The sequence below is a fragment of the Theropithecus gelada genome, chromosome 16 (assembly GCF_003255815.1).
Source record: "Theropithecus gelada isolate Dixy chromosome 16, Tgel_1.0, whole genome shotgun sequence".
Lineage (NCBI taxonomy): Eukaryota > Metazoa > Chordata > Mammalia > Primates > Cercopithecidae > Theropithecus > Theropithecus gelada.
Window position 1 is genome coordinate 66,166,836 of NC_037684.1, and position 24,598 is coordinate 66,191,433.

At 45.3% G+C, this 24,598-nt stretch overlaps 1 protein-coding gene across 1 annotated transcript in view; it reads left to right on the plus strand.

Moving 5' to 3' along the window:
* The window catches only part of GLP2R (glucagon like peptide 2 receptor), a 66,332-nt gene extending 41,734 nt beyond the window's left edge, over window positions 1-24,598 (plus strand). The window contains exons 10-13 of the mRNA XM_025362666.1: window positions 5,457-5,545; window positions 14,617-14,755; window positions 21,963-22,004; window positions 23,668-24,598. Of these exons, the coding sequence (XP_025218451.1) occupies window positions 5,457-5,545; window positions 14,617-14,755; window positions 21,963-22,004; window positions 23,668-24,003 (606 nt within the window). The 3' untranslated portion in view covers window positions 24,004-24,598. The remainder of the gene's footprint in view (window positions 1-5,456; window positions 5,546-14,616; window positions 14,756-21,962; window positions 22,005-23,667) is intronic.

Sequence of the window (24,598 nt, forward strand, 5' to 3'; positions counted from 1 at the left end):
TGTGCATGGTGAACAAAGCACTGGGACCAAGGAGAGTTTCCCATCCCAGGGTCCGGCTCTGTGGTGAACATCCCTAGTTATCATAGTTGGATCTTTCCCACCATCCCCTAGACTGGGTCTGCATTTACTGACCAGCATCTGGGTTGACGTGAGTGTACAACATGCTGGAAATCCAGATGCGTCAACAAACTTCATTTACTGCTTTGTCGGTACAAGGTTGCCTGTGTTTCAGAAATGACCATAATGTGGCAACCTGAAGAATCCAGATGCCCTTTGGGTCTCTTGCCAGACAGAAATTGTAGAATTCCCACCTCTTTTCTTTGTATCAAACTTCACTACTTCACCTGTCATCTAAAGTGTACATTTAGAGTTGAATCATCTTGAAACCCGGCATATTCTTACAGCCTAGCCTCCCTGGCCCTCAGTAGAATATTGGTAAAGCCTTGATCAGTCCTGCTCCAGGACAGCCTTACACAATAATTACACTACGCAAGGTCATTCTATCCATACCCTGCTCCCTGCAGTTAACAGACCCAGTGAAATGGCTGTTTTGAGCTCACAAATTGAACCATCTGTTGACTTTATGAAGTCATAAAGTCAAAAGCCTGCATTTGCTATTGTTGAATCTTCTGTGGTAGCCTCAGAACTTGGCAAAGCCGATACACTGGTAAACTTCATCTTCACTGGCCTTGTCCCTCTTTAGGTCCTCTGCCCCACCAGGAAGCCAGGGGCTTTCTGTGACTTCAGGCTTCCCAAGACATTTCCTCATTCCTGTTCTCTCCTCTTCTAAAGACTCCAAGTGGGAATCTTGCTGTACTCTGGGTTTTCCCACCCCATCAAAACTTACATTTGGTACACCCCATCTTCTGCTTTAAGTGGTGATAATAGGCCAGATCCTAGGTAATTACCGAAATCTTCACTGTTGCAAAAATGAATGAATGAATGAATGAATGAATGAATGAATGAAGAAAGGGCTTCCTTCCTCCTCTCCCAGTGATTCCTTAGCTTCAGTGGGATGTGTGCCTTTCAGCAGGGCTCTTGGGGAAAGAGTGTTTTGACTCACAAGAGTAGCTCTACAGGATAAGCATTTTAGTCCACAGAGCAGGCCAGAGGAGGAGGGGTTTGGGGGTAGATGGAAGAGTTTAGGGGTAGATGAGGGCCTACCCCTGAGTTCCCGCCATACTGGCAATCACTTTTGCCAATCTGTAGACCCAGACCTGTGCACAGAAGCTGGGGTACCAAGAAAGTGTCACCAAGGATGCATCTTGGTGATGTCTGGGAATGCATCTGTATTTTCCAGAATCTAGCAGAGATCCTTACATATTTGGGTCCTTAGTACCTACCCCCATCTGGTCACAGAATCCTGGAGGAGTTGGCTAGGTTCTTGGAAAAGGTCCTCACTCAGCCCCTTTCCTGCTTGTGTGCAAATGAAGAACAGCACCATCCAATAGTACCTGCTGACTCTTGTCTTCTTGGAAGCCTAAATGAACAGAGGCTCCATGGTACCCCCAGCTAGGGTTTCATCCTATGGCAGTGAGGAAGTGCCTCCTTCGTATGGCCCCTGGGTTGATGCCCATTTTCTCATGTCTGGTCTCTGGAAAACACAGAGAACAGTGAATCAACATGCTTCTCATTATAACCCTTCATTGCCTAGTAGATAGTCCTGATTGAAATTAATTTGCTGGGCCGGGTGTGGTGGCTCACGCCTGTAATCCCAGCACTTTGGGAGGCCGAGGTGGGCAGATCAGGAGGTCAGGAGATCAGGAGATCGAGACCATCCTAGCTAACGTGGTGAAACCCCGTCTCTACTAAAAATACAAAACATTAGCCGGGTGTGGTGGCTGGCGCCTGTAGTTCCAGCTGATCGGGAGGCTGAGGCAAGAGAATGGCGTGAACCCAGGAGGTGGAGCTTGCAGTGAGCCAAGATCGCACCACTGCACTCCAGCCTGGGCGACAGAGCGAGACTCCGTCTCAAAAAAAAAAAAAAAAAATTAATTTGCTGAAATATATGCCTTTCTGCTGTTAAGCTTGCTTTGTAAGAAAAATGCCTATGTTCAACAAATCACTAAGTCAAGGACACGTTTTCTCTTTATGATGAGAGGCAGGTATCCCATTAAAAGAAATACATGACTTGGTTACATTTAGCTTGTATTTAAATTCTCTGTTCCTAACTATTTTTGTCTGGGAACCTCCATCATTCCTGCTGGCTTCAGGATTAGCTTCTTGCCTGAAACTCTAGTCTTTTAGCATTGAGCATTGATTCTCCTGAGGACAATAAAAACAAATAATAACGGACACATACTGAATTCTATAGCTTGCATTTCAATATGTAGCTAAAGGATTTTATTTCTAGGAAGGGACATGAGTACTATGCTGACTCAATGTCTAGAGACTTTGTTGCATTAATTGTTGCCTGATCACCCTTTCTGTCAGTTCTTTCTATATTGCATAAAGCCATTTTTAGGTCTTTTTAATTTTTTTTTTTTTTTTTTTCCCGAGATAGAGTCTCGCTCTGTTGCCCAGGCTGGAGTGCAGTGGGGCAATCTCGGCTCACCACAACCTCCACCTCCCTGGTTCAAGTGACTCTCCTGCCTCAGCCTCCTGAGTAGCTGGGACTACAGGCGTGCACCACCATGCCTGACTAATTTTTGTATTTGTAGTACAGATGGGGTTTCACTATATTGACCAGGCTGATCTCGAACTCTTGACCTCATGATCCGCCCACCTCAGCCTCCCAAAGTGCTGGGATTACAGGTGTGAGCCACTGTGCCCGGCGTGGTCTTTTTAATCTTAAAAACGGTTGCAACCAAAAACCTCTTCCAGCCCTACAAATAAAACCAAGGAGACATTACCTCATTGTGTATCCCTTGTCAACTACTGTTTGAATGCCCTGCTTCCCTTCACAGCCAAGCCTCTTGAATGTTGTCTATGCTGCCTCTGCTCTTCCCATTTCATCCACAAAAGCAAGCACTGGAATCCGTCTTGTGATCCCACCTCTACACGGCAGCTTCTCTTAGTGACCTCCTTGTTGCTAAATGCAGTCTTATTTTGCTTAAGTTCTATGTAGCATTTAAACCTTCTTAAAATCATCCTTTTGGGGGCTTCCAGGATGCCCTGTCTGTGTCATTTATTCTAACCTCCCTAGCTATTCTTTCTTCATCACCTTTGCTATCTCCACTTTCTCCGTTTTTGCCTTCACTACGGGGCAATTCTCTTAACCCTCTTTCTCTCCCAGCTACACAGTCTCCCTGGATAATCTTGTCTACTCCAATGGCTTCATGCTCTGGCTGGGACCTCTCTGCTGAGATTCAGGCATAAATATCTAACTGCCTAGGAACATCTCTTGTGTTTAAAACTACTGGAGTCCTCATCCACCCTCTACTTTCCACCCAGTGCTCTTCCTTCCCCCCACGTGATTCCTTTATTGGCGAATGGCAGTACCGCACATTTGAGATCTACCACCAAATGTCAGGGTCATACCCTCACATCCAATCAATAACAAAGATCATTTGACTCATACTTCTTCATCATTTCAAATTGATCCCTTCCTCTCCATCACTGAAGCACCAGGACTGCTGCTGAGTTCGCCTCTCCATCACCATCCCCCAGGAACTCTGAAACTACTTCCCAACTGGTCTCCCTTCCTCCAGCCTTACCCTCACCCAATCCATTCTCCACACTGCCACTGAAATTATCTTTCTGAAATGCAGTAGTACAAATCTAATCAGGTCACTTGCCTGCTTAAAATCTGTTACCGGCTCTTCATTGCTTTCAGAAGAAAACCCAAACTCCTCGCCTAGCACGGCAGTGAAAGACCCTGCAGACACTGACCCTCCCTCCCTCTCCAGTCTCACTTCTCACAAACCCTGTTCTCATTCTCCAAGCTCTACCCAAACCCAGCCACTTGCTTTTCACCACTTCCAGGGGGCTCTTGATCTCTCCTGAGGCTGCAGCCAAGACATCGGCCAGAGGTGCAGCCATCTGAAGGCTTGGCTGGGGCTGGAGGATCAGCTCCAAGGGGGCGCGCACATGCAGCTGGTGGTGGGTGGTGCTGGTTTTTGGCCTGAGAATTCAGTTACCCCATGTGGATCTGCCAATAGGCTGCTTGAGTGTCCTCACAAAATGGTGGCTGACTTCCCCTGGAGTGAGAAACCTGAGGGGGGGCGGTGGGGAAATTTGCAGGTGTATTTTTAAATTTCTTTAAGGGCTGACAATGAAGGGCTGGATTTTCCCAGCCCATGACAGTCATGGAATGTATTCTAGGGAGTAGAGAGCATATGCTGTCCGAGAATTCCATAGCAGCAACAGGATCTCAGGTTAGACACCAATACGGATGGAGTTCTTTACAGAAGAGAGGCAGACTAGTGTTCTGTTTAAGTGAAGGGAGGGTTATAATCCGATGAATCTGGGTTTAATTACAGGCTCAGTCACTGACTAGCCGTGCAACCTGGGAATTACACTTATTTCTCTGTGCCTCTGTTTTCTCATTGTATTATGAGGATAAAAATAGTTGTGGCTACCTTAGCAGAGTGTTGTAAAAATTAGATAAAAGAATGCCTGATCCCAGCACTTTGGGAGGCCTAGACGGGCGGATCACGAGGTCAGGAGATGGAGACCATCCTGGCTAATACGGTGAAACCCCGTCTCTACTAAAAATACAAAAAAAATTAGCCGGGCGCAGTGGCGGGCACCTGTAGTCCCAGCTACACGGGAGGCTGAGGCAGGAGAATGGCGTGAACCCGGGAGGCGGAGCTTGCAGTGAGTGGAGATCACGCCACTGCACTCCAGCCTGGGTGACAGAGCAAGACTCCGTCTCAAAAAAAAAAAAAAAGAAAAAAAAAGAATGCCTGGACCATTCTTAGCCCAAAGCCTGGCATGATGCTAAGTACTAAGTGATAAGTACTAAGTACTTAGTGCTAAGTACTCAATAAGTACTCAGTATGTGCTAGTTAATAATAATAACAGTAATAGTAATAATAATGTGAATGTTCACCTGCCTTTCTAGATGGCCTTAATGATGGTTAATAATAATAATAATAACAGTAATAGTAATAATAATAATGTGAATGTTCACCTGCCTTTCTAGATGGCCTTAATGATGGCTAATATTAATAATAATAATAACAGTAATAGTAATAATAATAATGTGACTGTCCACCTGCCTTTCTAGATGGCCTTAATGATGGGCCTCCTTAAGGCAGAATAATAAACTAAATCACTTTCTAAAATTCCTTCCAGACTTTCAGTTCAGATGACCTTTGGGACTTTGGAGATTCAGATGGCCTTTGGGCCAGTGGAGATCACAGCTAAGCATTTACTACCTGACCAGCTAACGGCTACATTGCCCCTGGTTTACATTGAACTGATGGAACTGATGGCCGAGCCCAGCCTGACCTTGAAATTCACAGCTATGCGGAGTTCATCATTTACTTACCCAACTCTGCTTTTTTTTTCAGGTCAATTTCTTCATCTTCCTGAAAATTCTCAAGCTTCTCATTTCTAAGCTCAAAGCGAATCAAATGTGCTTCAGAGACTATAAATACAGGTGAGTGGCTTGAGGTTGGTCCCCAGCAGTCCAAGGTTATTGTAAGTCCTCTGGGTGTTCTGCCTAATGTCTTGGGAAGGACATTTATCTCCTAAGGCCAGGGTATCAGAAACAGCAGTTCTGGAAAGATGCTATAGGATCAAGTGAGGCTTTTGTCAACGGTGAGGACCTTCTAAGACGATGCAGCAGATGGTGAGTAGTCAAAGGCATTCACATCCCCCAGCAGAAAACTGTTAAAACACCCCTAAGAGGCCAGGAGTGATGTCTCAGACCTGTAATCCCAGGACTTTGGGAGACTGGGGCAAGAGGATCGCTTGAGGCCATGAGTTCGAGAACAGCCTGGACGACATGGTGAAACCCCGTTTCTACCAAAAATACAAAAGTTAGCCAGGCGTGGTGCATGCCTGTAGTCCCAGGCTGAGGTGAGGGGATTGCTTGAGCCCAGAAGGTCGAGGCTGCAGCGAGCCATGATTGTGCCACTGCACTCCAGCTTGGGTGACAGAGTGAGACCCTGTCTCAAAAAAAAAAAAAAAAAAAGTTTCTAAGAATGGGTGGTTGTGGGAAAAGGACAGTCTTGTATGAAGAGAAGTTTGGCCGTTGCCTTCCTTGGGGGGAAGGATTTGAAGAGGTTATTTGGGTGTTTTTGAGAACCTTGAGAAAACAGACCACAAACTTTTAGGGTCTAAGGAAAGACATCCTTCCACAGGCATCCTTTATTTGTGACTTGTCATCGCTGCACCTCACCTTCCTCTTTCTGAGATGACAGCAGTCCTCATTCCTAGTAAGTCAGATCATAGGTTTTTACTGGATCTGCATTGTTGTAAAAGCAAATGAATGAATGATAAAGAGTTTTCTCCCTCTTTCCTAGTTATTCTTTACTTTTTTTTTTTTTTAGACAGAGTCTTGCTCTTGTCACCCAGGCTGGAGTGCAGTGACGCAATCTCAGCTCGCTGCAACCTCCGCCTCCCGGGTTCAAGCCGTTCTCCTGTCTCAGTCTCCTGAGTAGCTGGGATTACAGGCACCTGCCACCACGTCCGGCTAATTTCTGTATTTTTAGTAGAGATGGGGTTTCACCATGTTGGCCAGGCTGACTTCGAACTCCTGACCTCGTGATCCACCAGCCTTGGGCTCCCAAAGTGTTGGGATTACAGGCGTAAGCCACCGCACCTGGCCTATTCTTTGCTTTCTATGTGGCATTCAGCAGGGCTCTGGAATGGGAGTGTTTTAACCCACAGATTAGCTCTAAGAGTAGGAATTCCAGTCCACACAGGAGGCCAGAGGAGGTGAGCACGAGTGAAGATGGCCCTAGCCCTGTTTCTCGCCCCTTTATAAGGCCTGACCCAGGTGCTGGGAAGGGAGTTTTTCCTTTTATCTGACAAATATTTAATAGATGCCTACAATGTGCCTGGTACTGTGCTTGGAATAAAAGGTAGACACGAGGCTGGGCATGGTGACTCACGCCTGTAATCCCAGCACTTTGGCAGGCCAAGGCGGGCAGATCACCTGAGGTCAGGAGTTCGAGACTAGCCTGGCCAACGTAGCAAAACCCTGTTTCTACTAAAAATACAAAAATTAGCTGGGTGTGGTGGTGTGAATCTGGGAGGCGGAGGTTGCAGTAAGCCGAGATCGTGCCATTGTACTCTGGCCTGGGTGGCGACAAGAGCAAAACTCCATCTCAAAAGCAAACAAACAAACAAACAAAAATGGTGGACATGATGTAGACCCTGCATTTGAGGAGCATGCGTTCTACTTCGCTAAGGACTAGGATGTTGGCATGGAGCGGGAGGTGGAAGGGAGGGAGCTGGCCATGACCCTAGACTTGCCTACTGGCCTTAGGCAAGTGCCTTGGCCCCTTTGGCCTGCTTTCTGGTGTGTAAAAATGGGAGTATCACTGCATACTCATCTCCTGCTTATTCTGAGGATTCAAGTAGGCTGTAGATGTGGTTATAAATATGGGTGGCCACTCTACCCTCCCTCCAGGAGGTCTAGAAGGATAAACATACCCGGCTCAATAATGGGCAGACATACTATAGTTGCTAGTTGGAGCTTTGGTCCAAACATTTTGCAAGAAACCCATAGCCCTGGGGAACTGGCCTGGCCTGGGCTCCAGGGAGCCACGCTGTCTCTCTTGGCGCCTCCAGTCGAGGCTCCAAGTGGCCACGCAATCTCTTTGGCCCCCTTCCCAAAGGCTTAGCTTCTCTCACCACTCTTTGAGGGTGGAGCTTCAAGCCCTGCTCTAGTCCTCCCTGCTGAGTGTGTTCAGGGAGGAGAGTTCTCTCAATAAACAGGTGCCAGGAAAACCAGAGTGCCCCAGAAACTGGACAGAGGCTAGTGTTTCCGCGAGACAGAAATGGTGCAGTTGACCCCCAGGGGACTCAGAGCTGACACCCTGCTGCTTTGTGCCCCCAAAGCCTACCATGGGCCACTGGTACCTCCCCCATGCCCAGGACCCACAGCAACCCCTACATAGTTTTTCGTCATAGCTGCTCATTAGCATCCCCGGAGAGTCGGCCAGAAGTGCAGCCTTGTGAGCCCTACCACTGGGTGCTCTGGCTCCGTAAGTGTGGGATAGAACCTCACAGAGCAGCCGTGTCCAACCCTTAGAATGCAAGGACTTTTTTGCTTTTCTGTGGTGGCGGATATCACAAAAATTATGCATGGCATTTTTTTTGTTTTTGTTTGTTTGTTTTGTTTTGTTTTGTTTTAGCTCATCAGCTATTGTTAGCGTTAGTTTATTTTACACGGGGCCCAGGACAACTCTTCTTCTTCCAGCGTGGCCCAGGGAAGCCAAAAGGTTGGACGCCCCCGCTACAGAGTCTCCCAGGAGATTCTGATACACAGGCAGCGTGGAGGACTGCTGGGCCAGATATTCTAGTGAAAGAACATATGGAATATTGTGGTCAGGCCATTACGGACGTCATGTAGCCTCAATGTTCTCTTTTCCAGGGTCCCCTCTAGAGTTATCCAAGGCAGTGGTTTTCAAACTTTTCTGATCACGTGTCTCTGTCAGTAAAGAAATTCTGAGCATGTCCCTCCTCATGTGTATGCGTGGTTGCCTGAGCTAATATATGTATTATAAGATAGATAAAAAAAAAGAAAATGTAAGAGGATAGATAAAAATTAATATATACACAACGCCTATTATCCTCTATTATAATATTTTCTTCCAATATCAAATAGATTGCCTGGCATGGCCCTGGAGGGTGTGTACCCACCAGGAGCCATTGGTCTGGGAAAGGGTAAATCAAGATACTGGGGAGACCCTCCTGGCTGAGCGATGATCCAGGGTGACTGCTTTGTGGGGAGAAAGAATAACCCTGCCTGACACATGCAGTCTATTTGGAAATTCCTTTTTTTCCTCTCCCCTGCCTTTATTCAAAGAAAAAGCTCAAGAAGAACTTGGGACTGGGTGCAGTGGCTCATGCCTGTAATCCCAGCACTTTGGGAGCCTAAGGGGAAGGGATCCTGTGAGACTGGGAGTCTAGACTAGCCTAAGCCACAGAGTGAGATCCTTTTCCTTTTTAATAATAATAATAAAGAAGAAGAACCTGGGTATATGTCTACCCAAAGTCCTCCCACAGTGAAGTGCCTCACCTTGGTGAGTTTGCCACCACCTGGATATGGTACAAGGAATCCATCTATATTCCTGAGTGGCTGAGACTTTGGGAGGCTGACGGACCCCAGCTGAGCTCCCAATGTATATAAACTAGAACATTGTTCATTTTTAATGTCTGTGGAAGGTGGGGGTAGGGGTAGAGTATTCCTTTCTTGGGCCCATGCGCCTCCCAAAATTTCCTAATTGCAACACCAGAAGATTCAGGAATCCAGAGAGTCACCGGAACGTTACTGGTACTCACGTCATCAAAGCAGAGTCTTGCTGTTGAAGGATCCTGAGGGTAGCCTGAAAAAATCACCACCTGCCCACAGCGCCACCTACCTGTTGGGAAGGAGGCTCAATCCCCAGATCCAGTGTGCCCTCCACGGACTAAGGTGGGATAGGTACTGAGAACGTCCTCCCTCTGTGCTTTCCCTGCCATTTTCGTTGGCCACCTTTCTGTTTACTTGTTCTTTGTGTAGAGTGCAATCGAGTTGATTAATACTTATTCATTAGCAAAAAGGCAGAGACCGATCTCTCAGGACACACCTAAACCACCTTATTTAACTCCCTGGGCTGGTAAATCCTGCAGCATCTTGTGCTCTTAGAAAGCAGTGCTAATTCTCTCATTTTCAAGTTCTGGGAGAGGGCTGTTCACTGTAACCCCAGCGGGGCATTGGCACCCCTCATCTCCTCAGCTCACACTGCCCTCTTCCATGTCAGAAAGTCGTTCCTCTTCCTCATCCCCTTCCACGTCTGTTTTCCCTTAAAGACTTCTGGTGGGGTAAGGAGGAGGGGGTGACAGGGCCCAGCATATTTTATCCAAACTCTTGTAGGTACAGGCTGCCTCCAACTCTTGAAGATTTTGAGAACTTTTAGAATGTAACCCTGATCTGGCCTCCCTCCAGGATTTTATTTTAGGAAAGTTTAAATTAAACACGTTTAGGCCCTGCCAAAGAGGCAAGTTGCTAGGAGCTGGAGAACCTTCTGTAGTCTTAGCCCTTGTCCCTGGGCTTCCACCATCAAGCAAAGGAAATAAAAAAAATGGTCCATCTGTCTGGCTTGGAGAAAGAGAACTGAGCCAAGTGTGAAGGAGGAACTCTGGGGCTGTAAACAGGGTAAGCAATGCCCTAGGAATGCGGACAGAGTTCAGCAGACCCTCAGCTCGGCTGGAGTTCTCTGTTCTTTGTGGTTCCCACAGAGGATGGGATCCCACAGAGGTGTGGTTCTCAGAGGCAGCTCTCTTCCCCTCAATAAAGGGCCTTAACTCTCCATGGGATGCACCTGGGCAGAGCTCTTGATTCATTTATAAAGGAGAAGAATTTCTTTCTTTCTTTTCTTTTTTTTTTTTTTTTGAGATGGAGTTTCACTCTTGTTGCCCATGCTGCAATGCAATGGCACGATCTTGGCCCAGTACAACCTCCGTCTCCCAGGTTCAAGCGATCCTCCTGCCCCAGCCTCTGAAGTAGTTGGGATTACAGACATACGCCACCATGCCCGGCTAATTTTGTATTTTTAGTAGAGACAGAGTTTCTCCATGTTGGTCAGGCTGGTCTCAAACTCCCGACCTCAGGTGATTCGCCCACCTCGGCCTCCCAAAGTGCTGGGATTATAGGTGTGAGCCACTGCACCCGGCCCGACAAGCATTTCTTAACATGCTAAACCCCAGTTCTTTCTGAAAGGACTTTCTGATAGGCACGGTAGGAAGCAAAAGCTTTTCCTCAACCCTCTTAGGGTCCCTGGCTGGGTCTGAAAATTAGACAAAGACAAATTAACAGGAGAAAAAGCATGCAAGTTTATTTCGTAAGTTTTATATGACGTAGGAGAATTCATAGGGAAAGGAAGACCCAAAGAAATGGTCAAATGTGCGTATTTTTATGCTAGGTTTGATGCAAAGTGGACAGTCATGGGAGAAGTATGATTGAACAAAGGAGATCTAATGGTCATAAACTGGGGGAAATTTAACAAGCCCTGTTTGTACAGATTCTTGTGTCATTGTGTCTTCAGAAATAGGGACATTCCTTTCCTCCACCTCTCACATGAGGGTCTTGTGATCCGCTTCAGGAGAAGGTCAGAAAATCGTTCCTAGGTTTCATGACCTGTTTCAGGGGAGAAGGGTGGGAGGTGACAGAGACTTTCTTGCTCCTGCAGTTTTCTCAAATTCTTTCAGCTTAAAATGCTCAGTATGTCAAAGTGCCATATTTTGAAGTACCACGTTCTGAACCCCATCAGCAATCAAAGAATAAAAATGTTACAAATTCAAGTAAAGTTGATAAAAAATATTGAAATTATAAGCAACTGAAGGTCAGGGATGGCTTCTTTAAAAATAATAATAACTAAAATGTATTGATCATTGATCATGTGTCAGATACCATTTATTCTGAGGGTTTACCCTATGCTATTTGTTTAATCCTTATGACAGCCCTGTCAGGTAGATGCTATTACTATTATAATCCTCCTTTTACAGATGAGGAAACTAATAGATAGAGAGGTTAAATGATTTGCCTACAGTTATAGCACTAATAATTGGCAACACTGAGATTTGAACTCAGGCCCAGATACTCTTCCTGTACCCTGCTGCCTTTAACTACAACTCCTTCTTTCCCACCATATTCACTCATGTGCCATAAGCAGATGCTCAATAAATATTTGTTGGATAGTTAAATGATTGCAATAAATGGGACCATTTAAATAAACAAATGGTTATGGATGAAAATGAGCATAAACACAGTCTGTAAGAGTAAACCACTATTGCTATTTATGGATTTTCTTCTGGACAGGGACACAAATAGTACTTTGTCTAAGGAGAAGTTAGAATAAGGTGAAGGGTAGATAATCCCTTCATGTCTCCATCCAGAAGGGTGAGTGACCCAAAACTGTATTAAAAAATTGTTATTCTTTACAGATCATTCCGTACTAAACGAAATGTGGGATCAGGGAACAGGAAAAGGACTGTAGTGGGAAATCCACATAAACTCCGAACTTTAGTTACTAGTAATGTACCGTGTTGGTTTCTCAGTTTTGACAAATGGGCACGGTTATGTAGTATGTGAACATTAGGGGAAACTGAGTGAAGAGACGTAGGAACTCTCTGTACTGCCTTTGCTAATTTTCTGTAAATCTAAAATTATTCCAAAATTAAAAGTTTATTTTAAAAAACCATAACACTGTAACATGGCATCAGAATAAGCTGATGATAAGACACAGGTCTGCTTGTAGGCATAGAAGTCTGTGTCGTAAAAACCCAGACCACCCAGAGCAAGGGTCACAAATTCAGACTCTTACAAGGGTCAAACAAGTAACATAATTGAGTAGTACAAGCCGGGTGGGGGCTGGAGGCCACAGACTCCCTCTAAAGGGACAGCCATTGCCCGGCTGTAACCAACGATTGCCAAGCAAGAATTTGAGCCCAGTGTTGCCAGCTCTCCTCATTTTTCAAAAGAAGCCAGAAACCTGGACACTTTTGCTGGAAATATTATTATTGAAAGATGACTCCAATAACAAACATTGCTCTGTGGCCTAAGCAAAAGTTGTCTGCAGGTCAGTTACCATCCGTGGTCACCACTTTGTAACCTCTGGGCCAGAGGGCTTTAAAAACACTCCTGGAAATACAAAACCCTTGAAATGTTGTCTCATGGGGACCATATTAATGTTGCCTAGTGAAGTGACTTCTGTAGGGGTGGGTGTTGGAGTCTGAGTGGATCTGAGCTCAGCTCAAGAGAACCACATAGCCAAGGCCCATAATTCCATCTCTCTGCTCATCAGCGTTTCCTGACAGTCAAGGCTCTGGTTCACACAGTCACATGGCCAGGTGGAGTCCTTCCATCCTGGAGGCTCCTACACTGCTTTAGATCCTTTGGGGGCACAAAGGTGAGGTTGCTTGTTTCATTGATAACGTTGCATTTGAATGGCCCTTGCAGACATAGGATTCACAGTAAGCTCTTGCTCTCGGACAGAGTTCATCCTTCCTTAAGAAACTCCCCCATGAATTGCTAATGCCACCTTGTTTTTCTATACCTTTAATTCCACGGGATCTGAGGGGAAGTTCCTCCTAGTCTGGCCACTTTACAAGAAGTGACCTAAGCTGGAAAAAAAAAAATCATTACAATTACGCTCCTCTTTCCCAATGTGGATAAGACAGTAGCTTTGTTCGTACCCCGAATATGAGTCATCTCTGCTAATGTAATTAGTTTTAAATTAAGAAGCAGCTCAACAGTAAAGAGCAGTTATTTCCAAACCTGTCTACTTCTCAGGATCCATGGGGGAGTTCCTTAAAAAGTCCACATCCGGCCAGGTGCAGTGGTTTGCACCTGTAATCCCAACACTTCGGGACACTGAGGCAGAAGTGGTATATCACTTGAGGCTAGGAGTTTGAGACCAGCCTGGGCAACAACATAAGACCTCATCTCTATAAAATAAAACAAAATAAAATAAAATAAAAATAAAATAATAAAATAAAATAAAAATTATCCAGGCACAGTGGTGCACACCTATAGTCCCAGCAACTCTGGAGCCTGAAACAGGAGGATTGCTTGAGCCCAGGAGTTCAAGGCTGCAGTGTGCTAGAATTGTGCTACTGTACTCCAGCGTGGGTGACACAGGGAGACCCTCTCTCTTTAAAAAAATTGACTTCCTAGGACCCAACCTCCAGAGGTGTGGATTCAGGGAGTTGACATTGAGGCCCAGGAAACTATATGTATATATTTTAAGAGCTCTGTAAGGAATTTTAATAGTTAGCCACGTTTGGGAACCACCAGTATGCAGCATTTGGGCCCCAGCTGTGCACTTTACACGTGGGTGGCACAAGGAATGTTTGTCTTTTTCGTGTAGACTATATACAACAGCGAACCTCCCCGCAGCACTTTTTAAGAGGAGGATCAGTTTTTCATTTCCTGCAGCCCTCACTATCACCAGGATTAAGGGGCAGCATGAGGGCTGATAGCAAAGTCCAGAAAGGAGTCTGCAGGTCAGAACTGAAGGTCAGATGCCCCACATCCATCCTGAGGTTTACTGCCTAGTGTCTATGTGACCCTGGGCAACTCATTTTCTCTCCCTTCTCATGGTAATACTGGAAATACTGATGTTGAAAGTCCTGAGTAAAGAAAGATAGAGGAAACTGCTACCCAGGTGGTAGGAAACTTAACAAACCTGGTAGGGGTGGAGTGTCCCAAGGTGGTAGTCACTTGTATGGAAATCTGTCCATCAGGCAAAACATTAAGAGTTGCAAATATATGATAATGTATCCGGGGGAATTCATTCATGTTTTCTGAGCATCCGCCATGCATCAAGTGTAGGAACACAACAGTAAACAAGACCACGATGGCCCTGAAGCATTAAATGTTGTAGTCAAGGAGACCATCTGGGAAACAATGATCGATATGGTGAGAGCTGCAACAAAGGCATGGCACAGAAGTGCAGGAAATGTTGCCTGTTCCCCATGTGGCCCTCATGACTGCTATTTGGTTGTCATTTACAGATTGGCAAAATCAACACTGGTCCTCATTCCTTTATTGGGCGTTCATGAGATCCTCTTCTCTTTCATCACCGATGATCAAGTCGAAGGATTTGCAAAACTTATACGACTTTTCATTCAGTTGACACTGAGCTCCTTTCATGTAAGTAGGAATCTGAACCAAGATGACTTGACTTTGGAGAAAACAAAATGCATGTGGCCCAAACAGGCTCAGAATTAAGGAGCCCATGGATGAAAATAGAATTGTAGCGTCAGCACCCTTTATCAGTAAGGGCCCTTGGCATTAGAAGGGCATGCAGATGGGGAGGTATTGCGTTGATCCTGCCAGCATGATTCAGTGACTAAGAAGGGGGAAATGGTCTCTTTCCTGGGTGGTAATAGTTGGTGTGACTCATGATCATATTAACTGTGAATGTCAATGTGAAGCCTTTTATTAAGTGCCTATTTTTGCTGGGTTCTCTGCAGAGCATTGTGCAAAGTGAACATTGTCTGTGCTTCAGGTGACATGTACACAGAATGCAACACAAATTGGGTAGGGACTAATGAGTTAAGACCAGGAGGCTATTGAACCTTGACAGATGTGTGGGAGCTGAAACAAGGAACAAGAGGCCAACTGTGGTTGTTACCTGGAAATCTCTTGCTAGTCTATTGCTTAAATTATTATCTAATCCTTAGTGTCTTAAGAAGGCAATCTTTTTAAAATTATTTTTCATGATTCTAGGAGTTAGGAATCTAGGCAGGACCCAGTAGGGGTGACTAACTTCTGCTTCTGTGATGCCTACTGGGGCTGGAACTACCAAGACGTCTTCTCCACTCACATGACTGGTGCCTAAGTTGGGTGGCTCAAATAGCTGAGGCTAATTTTATTTGGGTCACATTTCTGAGGTCTCATTTCTCAGTGTCCATGACATTCCTTAGACATGCCATGTGTTTTCTACTTGTGGTTTCTCCACAGGATAGGGCAATTCAGGGCTCCCAAGAGTATAAAAGCAGGAGCTGCCAGACATTTTAAATGCCTATGCCTGGAACTGGCACAGTGATGCTTCTTCTGCATTCTGTCGTTTAAAGCAAGTCACAGACCCAGCCTAGATTGAAGGGGGAGGACCCTGCACAAAGGCATGAAGGCTGGGAGATGTGGCTCATTAGTGAAGGCCACTAATGCCACAGATTACCGCTAACAGCACAGACACAGCCAGGGTCTTCATAGAGTAGTAATTTGAAAATGAATCATCTTTAAATGTTGGTGTGGGGACAGGACTTCTGGGATGAAGGAGACAGGCTCTAGCAAATCTTTTCCTCAAAAAGCAATGATAAAATTGGACAATTGTCAATAGCAACCATTTTGGGACCATCCTTGGGCATTGCCAGATACAGTAGTCATCTTGGTGACAAAGGAACAGGGAAGGTCAATGTTAAAGCCTGAAGTTATCATTCTTTCTGGGGTGAAAAAACATACTGATGGGCTAGCCAGAAATTTAACAGGAAGATTTGGGAAATGAGACAGCCACAGTGGGCCTTGACGAGCCCCCATATATTTCTCAGGTTGACTGGAAGGTTGTGTACATGCATAAGGTTGCATACACACTCAAGAAGGACCAGAAAGGACATTCACACACTTCTGGCTGAAGATGAGTTTCTGCACACATATAGAGGAAACATGAGGGGGTCTGGTGGAAAGTAAAAGCCAGGGGAGGCTTTAAACTGAACTTTGAATGTGTTCTCCAAGTGACACATGGATCCATTGGCAAAGGGTATGGAAGCCTTATGGGCTTGAGGTGTTTGCAAACAACTTCTGATCAATCATTGGCTGATTATTAAGTTATTGTAAACAGCATCAGAAGACCAGACTTAAAAATAAATACCAAAAATTTTTAAATGAGCATAGACATCACTGGCTATATACCACAGAAGAGACAGATCCCACAGAACTAGTAGTCCAGATAATTTTCAAAACAAATAACCACCACCACTCCAGAGATGGGAACTGGGGAATCAGAATCCTGAGTTATTATAATATATTATCTAAAACTTCCAGTTTTGTACAAAAATATATGAGATCTGCAAAGAAACAGAAAAGTGTGACCCATACTCAGGACAAAAAAAAAAGCAGTCATTAGAAACTTTCTGGGTGGGGTGGGGGATATCCAGATATTGGACTTATCAGACAAAGACTTCAAAGAAGCTATCATAAACATGTTCAGATAATTAAATAAAAAGTTGTTGAAATAATTAAAGGAATTCAATTATCTCAATTCAATAGAGAACAATTATAAAATAAGAACCAAATGGAAATTCTGAAGTTGAAAACTACAATAACTGATATGAAAATCTTACTAGGAAAGCTTAGATTTAAGATTGCAGTATAAATAACCCATGAACTTGAAGACAGGTCAATTAGGTTATCCAGTCTGTGGAACAGAAAGAAAAAAGAATGAAGAAAAATAATAGAGCTTCAGAGATCTATGGAATGCCATCAAGCATACCAGCATACACATATAAGAGTCCCAGAAGGAGAGTAAAGATAGAAATGGTAGAATAAATATTTGGATAAATAATGATTGAAAACTTCCCAAATTTGGAGAAAAATGTTAATCTACACATCCAGGAAGCTCGATGGACTCCAAAAAGCATAAAACAAAGAGATTCATGCCTAGAAACATTACAAACTGCTGAAAGCCAAAAATAAAGAGAAAATATTGAAAGCAACAAGAGAAAAATGATTCATTACATATATGGACCAATGATACAATTAACAGCTGACTACTCATCAGAACAATGGAGGCCAGGAGCCAGAGGTATAAAATATTCAGAATGCCGAAAGAAAAAATTTGTCAATCAAGAATTCTAAATCCAGCAAAAGTATGTTTCAAGATAAAGGTGAAAATGAGAACACTTGGACACAGGAAGCGGAACATCACACATGGGGGCCTGTTGTGGGGTGGGGAAGTGGGGAGGGATAGCATTAGGAGATATTCCTAATGTAAATGACGAGTTAATGGGTGCAGCACACCAACATGGCACATGTATACATATGTAACAAACCTGCATGTTGTGCACATGTACCCTAGAACTTAAAGTATAATAAAAAAATTTTTTTAAAGACATTATCATAAAAACAAAGACTGAGAGAAATCATTATTGGCAAACACCCCTTTCAAGAAATATCAAAGGAAGTACTTCATGCTAGCAGGGAATCACAAGAGACAGCAACTCAAATCCACATGAAGAAATAAAAAACAGTGGAAAAGGTAGATACATAGGTAAATCTGAAAGGCTATATGTAGATTTTTTTCTCATAATTTAAAAATACAAGATTGTATAAAATAATAACTGTAAGTTTCATTATTGGGTTTATAACATACAAAGATCTAATATATATGACAAGAATATCACAAGAGAAGAATGAGTAAATGGAGATATATAGGAGAACATTTCTATATTTTACCAGGATTAGGTTAGTGTTAATATGAAATAGATTGTGTTAAGATGCATGTTGTAATCCCTGGAATAAACACTAAGAAAATAACCTTAAAAATGTATTTAAAATACTAGCAAAGGAATTAAAATGGTACACTGGAAAGTATCTATTTAACATGAAACACTTTCAGCCTCATGGGATTCGCATAATATCCCTGTGAAGGATAAATTACTCTACCTATTTTAAAGATGAAAGAACTGAGGCTCAGGGGACTTTCTCATGCTGACATGTATCAGACATGAGGTTTTTATTCAGAGGTTAAGTCCCTGACTGTAACCACTATCCATAGTGCCTCTCAGGGACCTTGTGAAGATTAGAACCAGGAGACACCCAGTTCCCTATACCAGTCTTAAAGGTCAAGTGCTGTGTGATATATTGGAGCAATATACCAGACAGGGTGAAGTGCTGAGATTTGGTACACAGCAGAGAAAACGTGTCCACCCACCGCATGTTCACCAAAGGCCAAGGAGCCAGAGCCTGAAGTGTGGTATGAGCAGTCGGACAGTATGTTTTTCCCTCCCGTTGCAGTTGAATTCTTTGTGGCTTCGAATCAAGACAGAGGATCCATAAGCAATTTTTTTTCCATTATGAAAACATGTTTAATTTATTTTAGTCGTTTGGGGAATTTCAAAAGATAAGGTTTAGTAATTTGGGGTTTTTGTGTTCCTTGGCCGTAATCTTCTTTAAAAGGTAATCCTAAATTAGAGGGGGGAAAAAAAACTCTGCAGCTGTTATGTTGTAATATTTGGTGGACTTTTTTCTCCTGAGGGTACGGTCGGGCAATGTGAGCCCGTGATCGCCTGATCCCACTCACCCAAGGCCAGGTAAAGACCAGTTATTTTTGTGGAGCTATGTGAGGCAGATTTCTGAGAAAGAATCTGAGCCTATCAGACTCTTCTGCTTTGGGAGGATGTGTTGGTCATCTGATTCTGTGTAATAAACCACACCAAAACTTTGTGGCTTAAAACAGTAACCGTTATTATTATCATCATTTTGAGATGGAGTTTTGCTCTTGTTGCCCAGGCTGGAGTGCAGTGGTGCAATCTTGGCTCACCCCAACCTCCGCCTCCTGGGTTCAAGCCATTCTCCTGCCTCAGCCTCCCGAGTAGTTGGGATTACAGGCATAAGCCACCACGACCAGCTAATTTTTTTTTTGTATTTTTAGTAGAGATGGGGTTTCTCCATATTGGTCAGGCTGGTCTCGAATTCCCAACCTTAGGTGATTCACCCACCTCAGCTTCCCAAAGTACTGGGATTACAGGCATGAGCCACCACACCTGGCCCCATTTTAATATTTTTAATGATTCAGTAGACTGGGCTGCTTGGGCTCAGGGTAGATAGTTCTTTTGATACATGTAATTTTTGTCTGGGGCTGCAAACGTCTGAAGGCCCAGTTGGGGTGGCACATCCAAGATGATTCATTCACATGACTAGACATTGATGCTAGCTGTTGAACAGGACCTCAGCTAAGACTATATAGCTCAGGGGGCCTCAGTTCTCCTCCATGTGGCCTCTCCATGTATCCTGGATATCTCACAGCATGGCGGCTGGACTCTCAGGGCATCCTGAGAGCAAACGTTCTAAGACGGCGGAAGGAGAAATCTCCAGCCCTCTTAAGACATAGGCATAGAAGTCCCAGAATGTCACTTTTACGACATTGTATCGGTAAAAGGAGTCACAAGGTCATCCCAGATTCGAGGGCCGAGAAAACTTGGTCCACTTTTTGATGTGAAGAGCAGCCTGAGCCCACAGAAAGAAGAGGAACCATTGGGGCCATCTCTGGAGACTAGCTACCAGCATGGAAGATTTGTTCCTGAAGCCAGCTAGCGCTCTGCTCATCACCCTGCACTGCTGAAGAACGTGAGGAATCAAGGTGACTCTGCAGGGTGTTTTGTACTAGGACTGAGCCAGAAAACACACTTAGAGGGCTTGTGTGTGGGCAGAGACCTCCCACCTTCTGAATACTCCTGCCATGTTTCCCTGCATCCCACCAGGCAGAGGCAAGAGCACGGGTGAGCAGATGTTGGGAGAGCTACATTTGGTGGATCATTTTAGAGACTCCACCATGGAAATTGGCAAGAACAGGCATCAGCCCTAACAGCTTCCTTTTCTTGCTGCTCTGGAGGGTCCTTTACTCTTCCAAGAGCCTACTGCTTAGAGAGTTCCACCAGCCTCCTGCAATCAGTGGAGCTTTGGAGAGACTGCCAAACAGCGGTGACATATGAAGTAAGACCCATGTGTTCTATGGAACCCACTCCCTTCACACTTGCTTAATCTAGAATGAGAACCAGACCCTAGGATGTTCCTAAAACTGTGAAGCAAGCACCCGAGGAAGTGAAAAAACACATTTGTCATGTGGAATCCTATTTTAGCCAACTTGTTTGTGAGAATCCTGGCACCCTGAAAGCCAGATCCTCCGATATCATGTGCCTGGAGGCAAATATTACCTGTCCCACCAACCACAGAGGGCAGCTGTGAACCTCTGACCAGATTGCATGTGTGAAAATGGTTAACTGGTAACACTATGCCCCTGCTATGGAAGCTATCGCCATGGAATATCTAGGTGCGTAAGAGAAGGGAAATTCCACATTCATGGCCAGAATCCAAGCATTTGGTTGATGTCGTGATTGTCAATGTGGAGATCCAGGTCTGGCTCCAGAAGGGACATGCTGAACAAGGCTTACATAAGGAAGAGCAGAAAAGCCTTCCCCAGTGCCACATTTCATTATCATCAAGAGATATAAGAGGATTCAGCCTGCCATCGGGACTTTCACCCTGTAGTTGGAAATGCATCCTTTCCTTGTGAGTTCTGGCATTTTATAAGAGTCTTTCTATAAACTTGCAAGTACTTGGACCATGTGCACACATCCAGCTCCAATATATCAGACACACTGCCTAAATGCCACAGACCCTCGCTTCAGTTAGGGACAGCGAGGATATATAAGTAATCACAGTGACTGTCTGACAAATCAGGATGTGTAGGAGCCTGATAAAGACAATGGAAACAAGCATTAACTGGAGCACTTTTGATTCCAGCCCATTTGGGCTGAGTATTGTGGCGATGGTCATCCTGGAACATGGGAACCACATGACTGACAACGCTGCCAGAAGCTCAGAGAGTAGGGAGGGTCAGGGACTGAAAAGAAAGAATGCAAGTCAGGCAAAAAAAAAAAAAAAAAAAAAAAGGCCAGGTGCAATGGCTCATGACTATAATCCCCGCACTTTGGGAGGCCAAAGCAGGTGGGTCACCTGAGGTCAGGAGTTCAAGACCAGCCTGCCCAATATGGCGAAACCCTGTCTCTACTAAAAATACAAAAAATTAGCCGGGCGTGGTGGCGTGTGCCTATAATCCCAGCTACTCGGGAGGCTGAGGCAGGAAAATTGCTTGAACTCAGGAGGCGAAGGTTGCAGTAAGCCAAGATCATGCCACTGCACTCCAACCTAGTGACAAGGGTGAAACTCCATCACAAACAAACAAACACACACACACACATTAACCAGTGCCCACTATGAGCAAGTAGAGGGGCAACAGTGACCTTGCCCAATATTTGTATAATTGAATGAATGACACAAGGTCTTGGGGGTTTAATCATCATTGATCCATGTGCACCTGTGAACACCTAAGCAAACACCTAGGGTGATATGTGGGTGCGGCGGGGGTGGGGATGGCGCTGAATGTCAAAGTAAGAGAAGATGCCATGGAAATCCAAGTTAACACAACCAGTATGACTAATTCTAGTTATTGCAAGCGATGCAGTTGCATGCCTTTTCTGGGGACTCCTACGACCTGTGCAGGGCTTTGGATGTTGCCAGTAACTCTCAGACACATCTCCGGAGTCAGATTTTATGCCGTGTCCTCCTTTCGTTTCAGGGGTTCCTGGTGGCCTTGCAGTATGGTTTTGCCAGTGGAGAGGTATGATTTCCACGTTGCCATCCTGGTTGCGTGTGAGGCTGGGGCTGCAATCCTGCCACCTCTGGAGGTTGCTGCGGATATGATGGTGCTCTGGGGGAACATGCAGTGACCAGCTTGTGTGGGGACAAATTTGTATTGTGAGCTTCCAGTAGAGAGAGCAGGGGGCAGCTTAGACAAATGGAAAAAAAGGTGTCGGATGAGTATAAAGGAGTTCAGACCCCAGCACTGGCCCTGCTGAGATGCAAGGAATATTCAAGTGTGACACAGGAAACAAGCTTGAACCTCGGAGTCCAAAAATCTGGATTCACGTCTTGGTTCACCCTTAGGAGCTCTGTGAGTTAGCTGGGTTGCTGCACTTCGTTTAGCCTCACTTTCCTGATCAGTAACATGGAAGTAACAATCATCCCTGCTTTGTAGTCTTGTCCTGGGTATGCTGAGCACATAGTAAATGCTCAACACCTAGAAACTATGATTACATTTAAAAAAAAATAGTTTGTTTTTTTTTTGAGACAGAGTCTCGCTCTGTTGCCCAGGCTGGAATGTAGTGGCATGATACCTGCTCACTGCAACCTCTGCCTCCCAGATTCTAGCAATTCTCATGCCTCAGCTTCCTGAGTAGCTGGGATTACAGGTGCCCACCACCATGCTCAGCTAACTTTTATATTTTTAGTAGAGATGGGGTTTCGCCATGTTGGGCAGGCTGGTCTCGAACTCCTGACCTCAAGTAATCCACTCACTTCAGCCTTCCACAGTGCTGGGATGACAGGCGTGAGCCATGGAGCCTGGCCTATTACTACTTTTAGTTATTCATATTATTGCATAGCCCAACCAGCTCTCTGCTTCCCTGGGAAAAGGTTTGATAGTGGGAGGGGCAGAGGCCAGTGTTGTCTCCTGTCTTTAGGAGGTGGTAGAGTTTCCAGTCCCCTTTCAACCTCCTCTTGCCCTACTACAAGTATAAATATTTATTTCTATCTCCTACTAGAATGTAAGCTTCTTGACAGCAAAACCATCTTCTGTTTTGCTCACCGCTGCTTCTCCTGTATCTTCACGCAGGGGACTCCTTACCCGTCAAGCAGGTTTCAGCTCACATGCCACCCTGGCAGAGTCCTTTCCTGAACACCACATCTTTTTTTTTTTTTTTTTTTTTTTTTGAGACGGAGTCTCACTCTGTCACCCAGGCTGGAGTACAGTGGCCGGATCTCAGCTCACTGCAAGCTCCGCCTCCCGGGTTTATGCCATTCTCCTGCCTCAGCCTCCCGAGTAGCTGGGACTACAGGTGCCCGCCACCACGCCCGGCTAATTTTTTGTATTTTTAGTAGAGACGGGGTTTCACCGTGTTAGCCCGGATGGTCTTGATCTCCTGACCTCGTGATCCGCCCGTCTCGGCCTCCCAAAGTGCTGGGATTACAGGCTTGAGCCACCGCGCCCGGCCTGAACACCACATCTTAAGGTTTTGTTTCTTTACCACATTGTCCTGCTTAATACTCTCTCAGTGTCATTACCACCTGATATATTTATGTATCTTTGTTTCTCCTTGTCTCCCCCAGTTACAAGGTAAATTTCCCAAGGGTGGCACAGAGTAGCTTCTCAATTAATATTTGCTAAAGGGACACATGGCTAAATGACTCCAAGACGGTAACCTCTCCCTTGTCTCACCCGGCAGGTGAAGGCTGAGCTGCGGAAATACTGGGTCCGCTTCCTGCTAGCCCGCCACGCAGGCTGCAGAGCCTGTGTCCTGGGGAAGAACTTCCGGTTCCTGGGAAAATGTCCCAAGAAGCTCTCGGAAGGAGATGGCGCTGAGAAGCTTCGGACGCTGCAGCCCTCGCTTAACAGTGGGCGGTTCCTACACCTAGCCATGCGAGGTCTGGGGGAGCTGGGCTCCCGGCCCCAACAGGACCATGCACGCTGGCCTCGGGGCAGCAGCCTGTCTGAGTGCAGCGAGGGGGATGTCACCATGGCCAACACCATGGAGGAGATTCTGGAAGAGAGTGAGATCTAGGCTGGAGTTCCACCACGCTGGCTCTGCTGCCAGGGACTCTCGAGAGGGCCCAAGAAGAGGAAGCAAAGCGGACACACGTTGCTGGGCACGGACTCATTCTCGTTCCATTCGCCACGCCACTTTGATGTGAAGGCTATCACAAGGTTCTTCAAGCTCTGTATGAAAGAGGCTGTGTGTCATGCTCACAGCCTCTGCCGGCTCAATAACCCCCACGAGTGTGTTCCAGAATGCCCACCAGACCCTAGAACCAGGCTCTAAATTCAAGCCAATGAAGCGCCACCATGAAGAGAGGTCTCCTGTTACATAGAAACCAGCCAGTATCTCTTCCTTTACCCCTCAGGATGCATGCTTTCCATTTGAGGTTGGGTTTAGGGTGCATGAGAACCTTCCTAGGAAGCTTTTAAAATGCAGAATCCTAGACTTGTGGCTAAGATTCTAAGACAGTGAGTCTGGGACAATGGCGAGGAATTGGAGCTGTTGAATAAGCATCCCAGGTAATTCTGCTGCAAGCCCACCCTTGGCGAACACTGGACAGGGTGGGAGGGAGCTAGAAGCACCCCCATGTGGCCATGGTAGGATGCTGCAAGAGACGTTC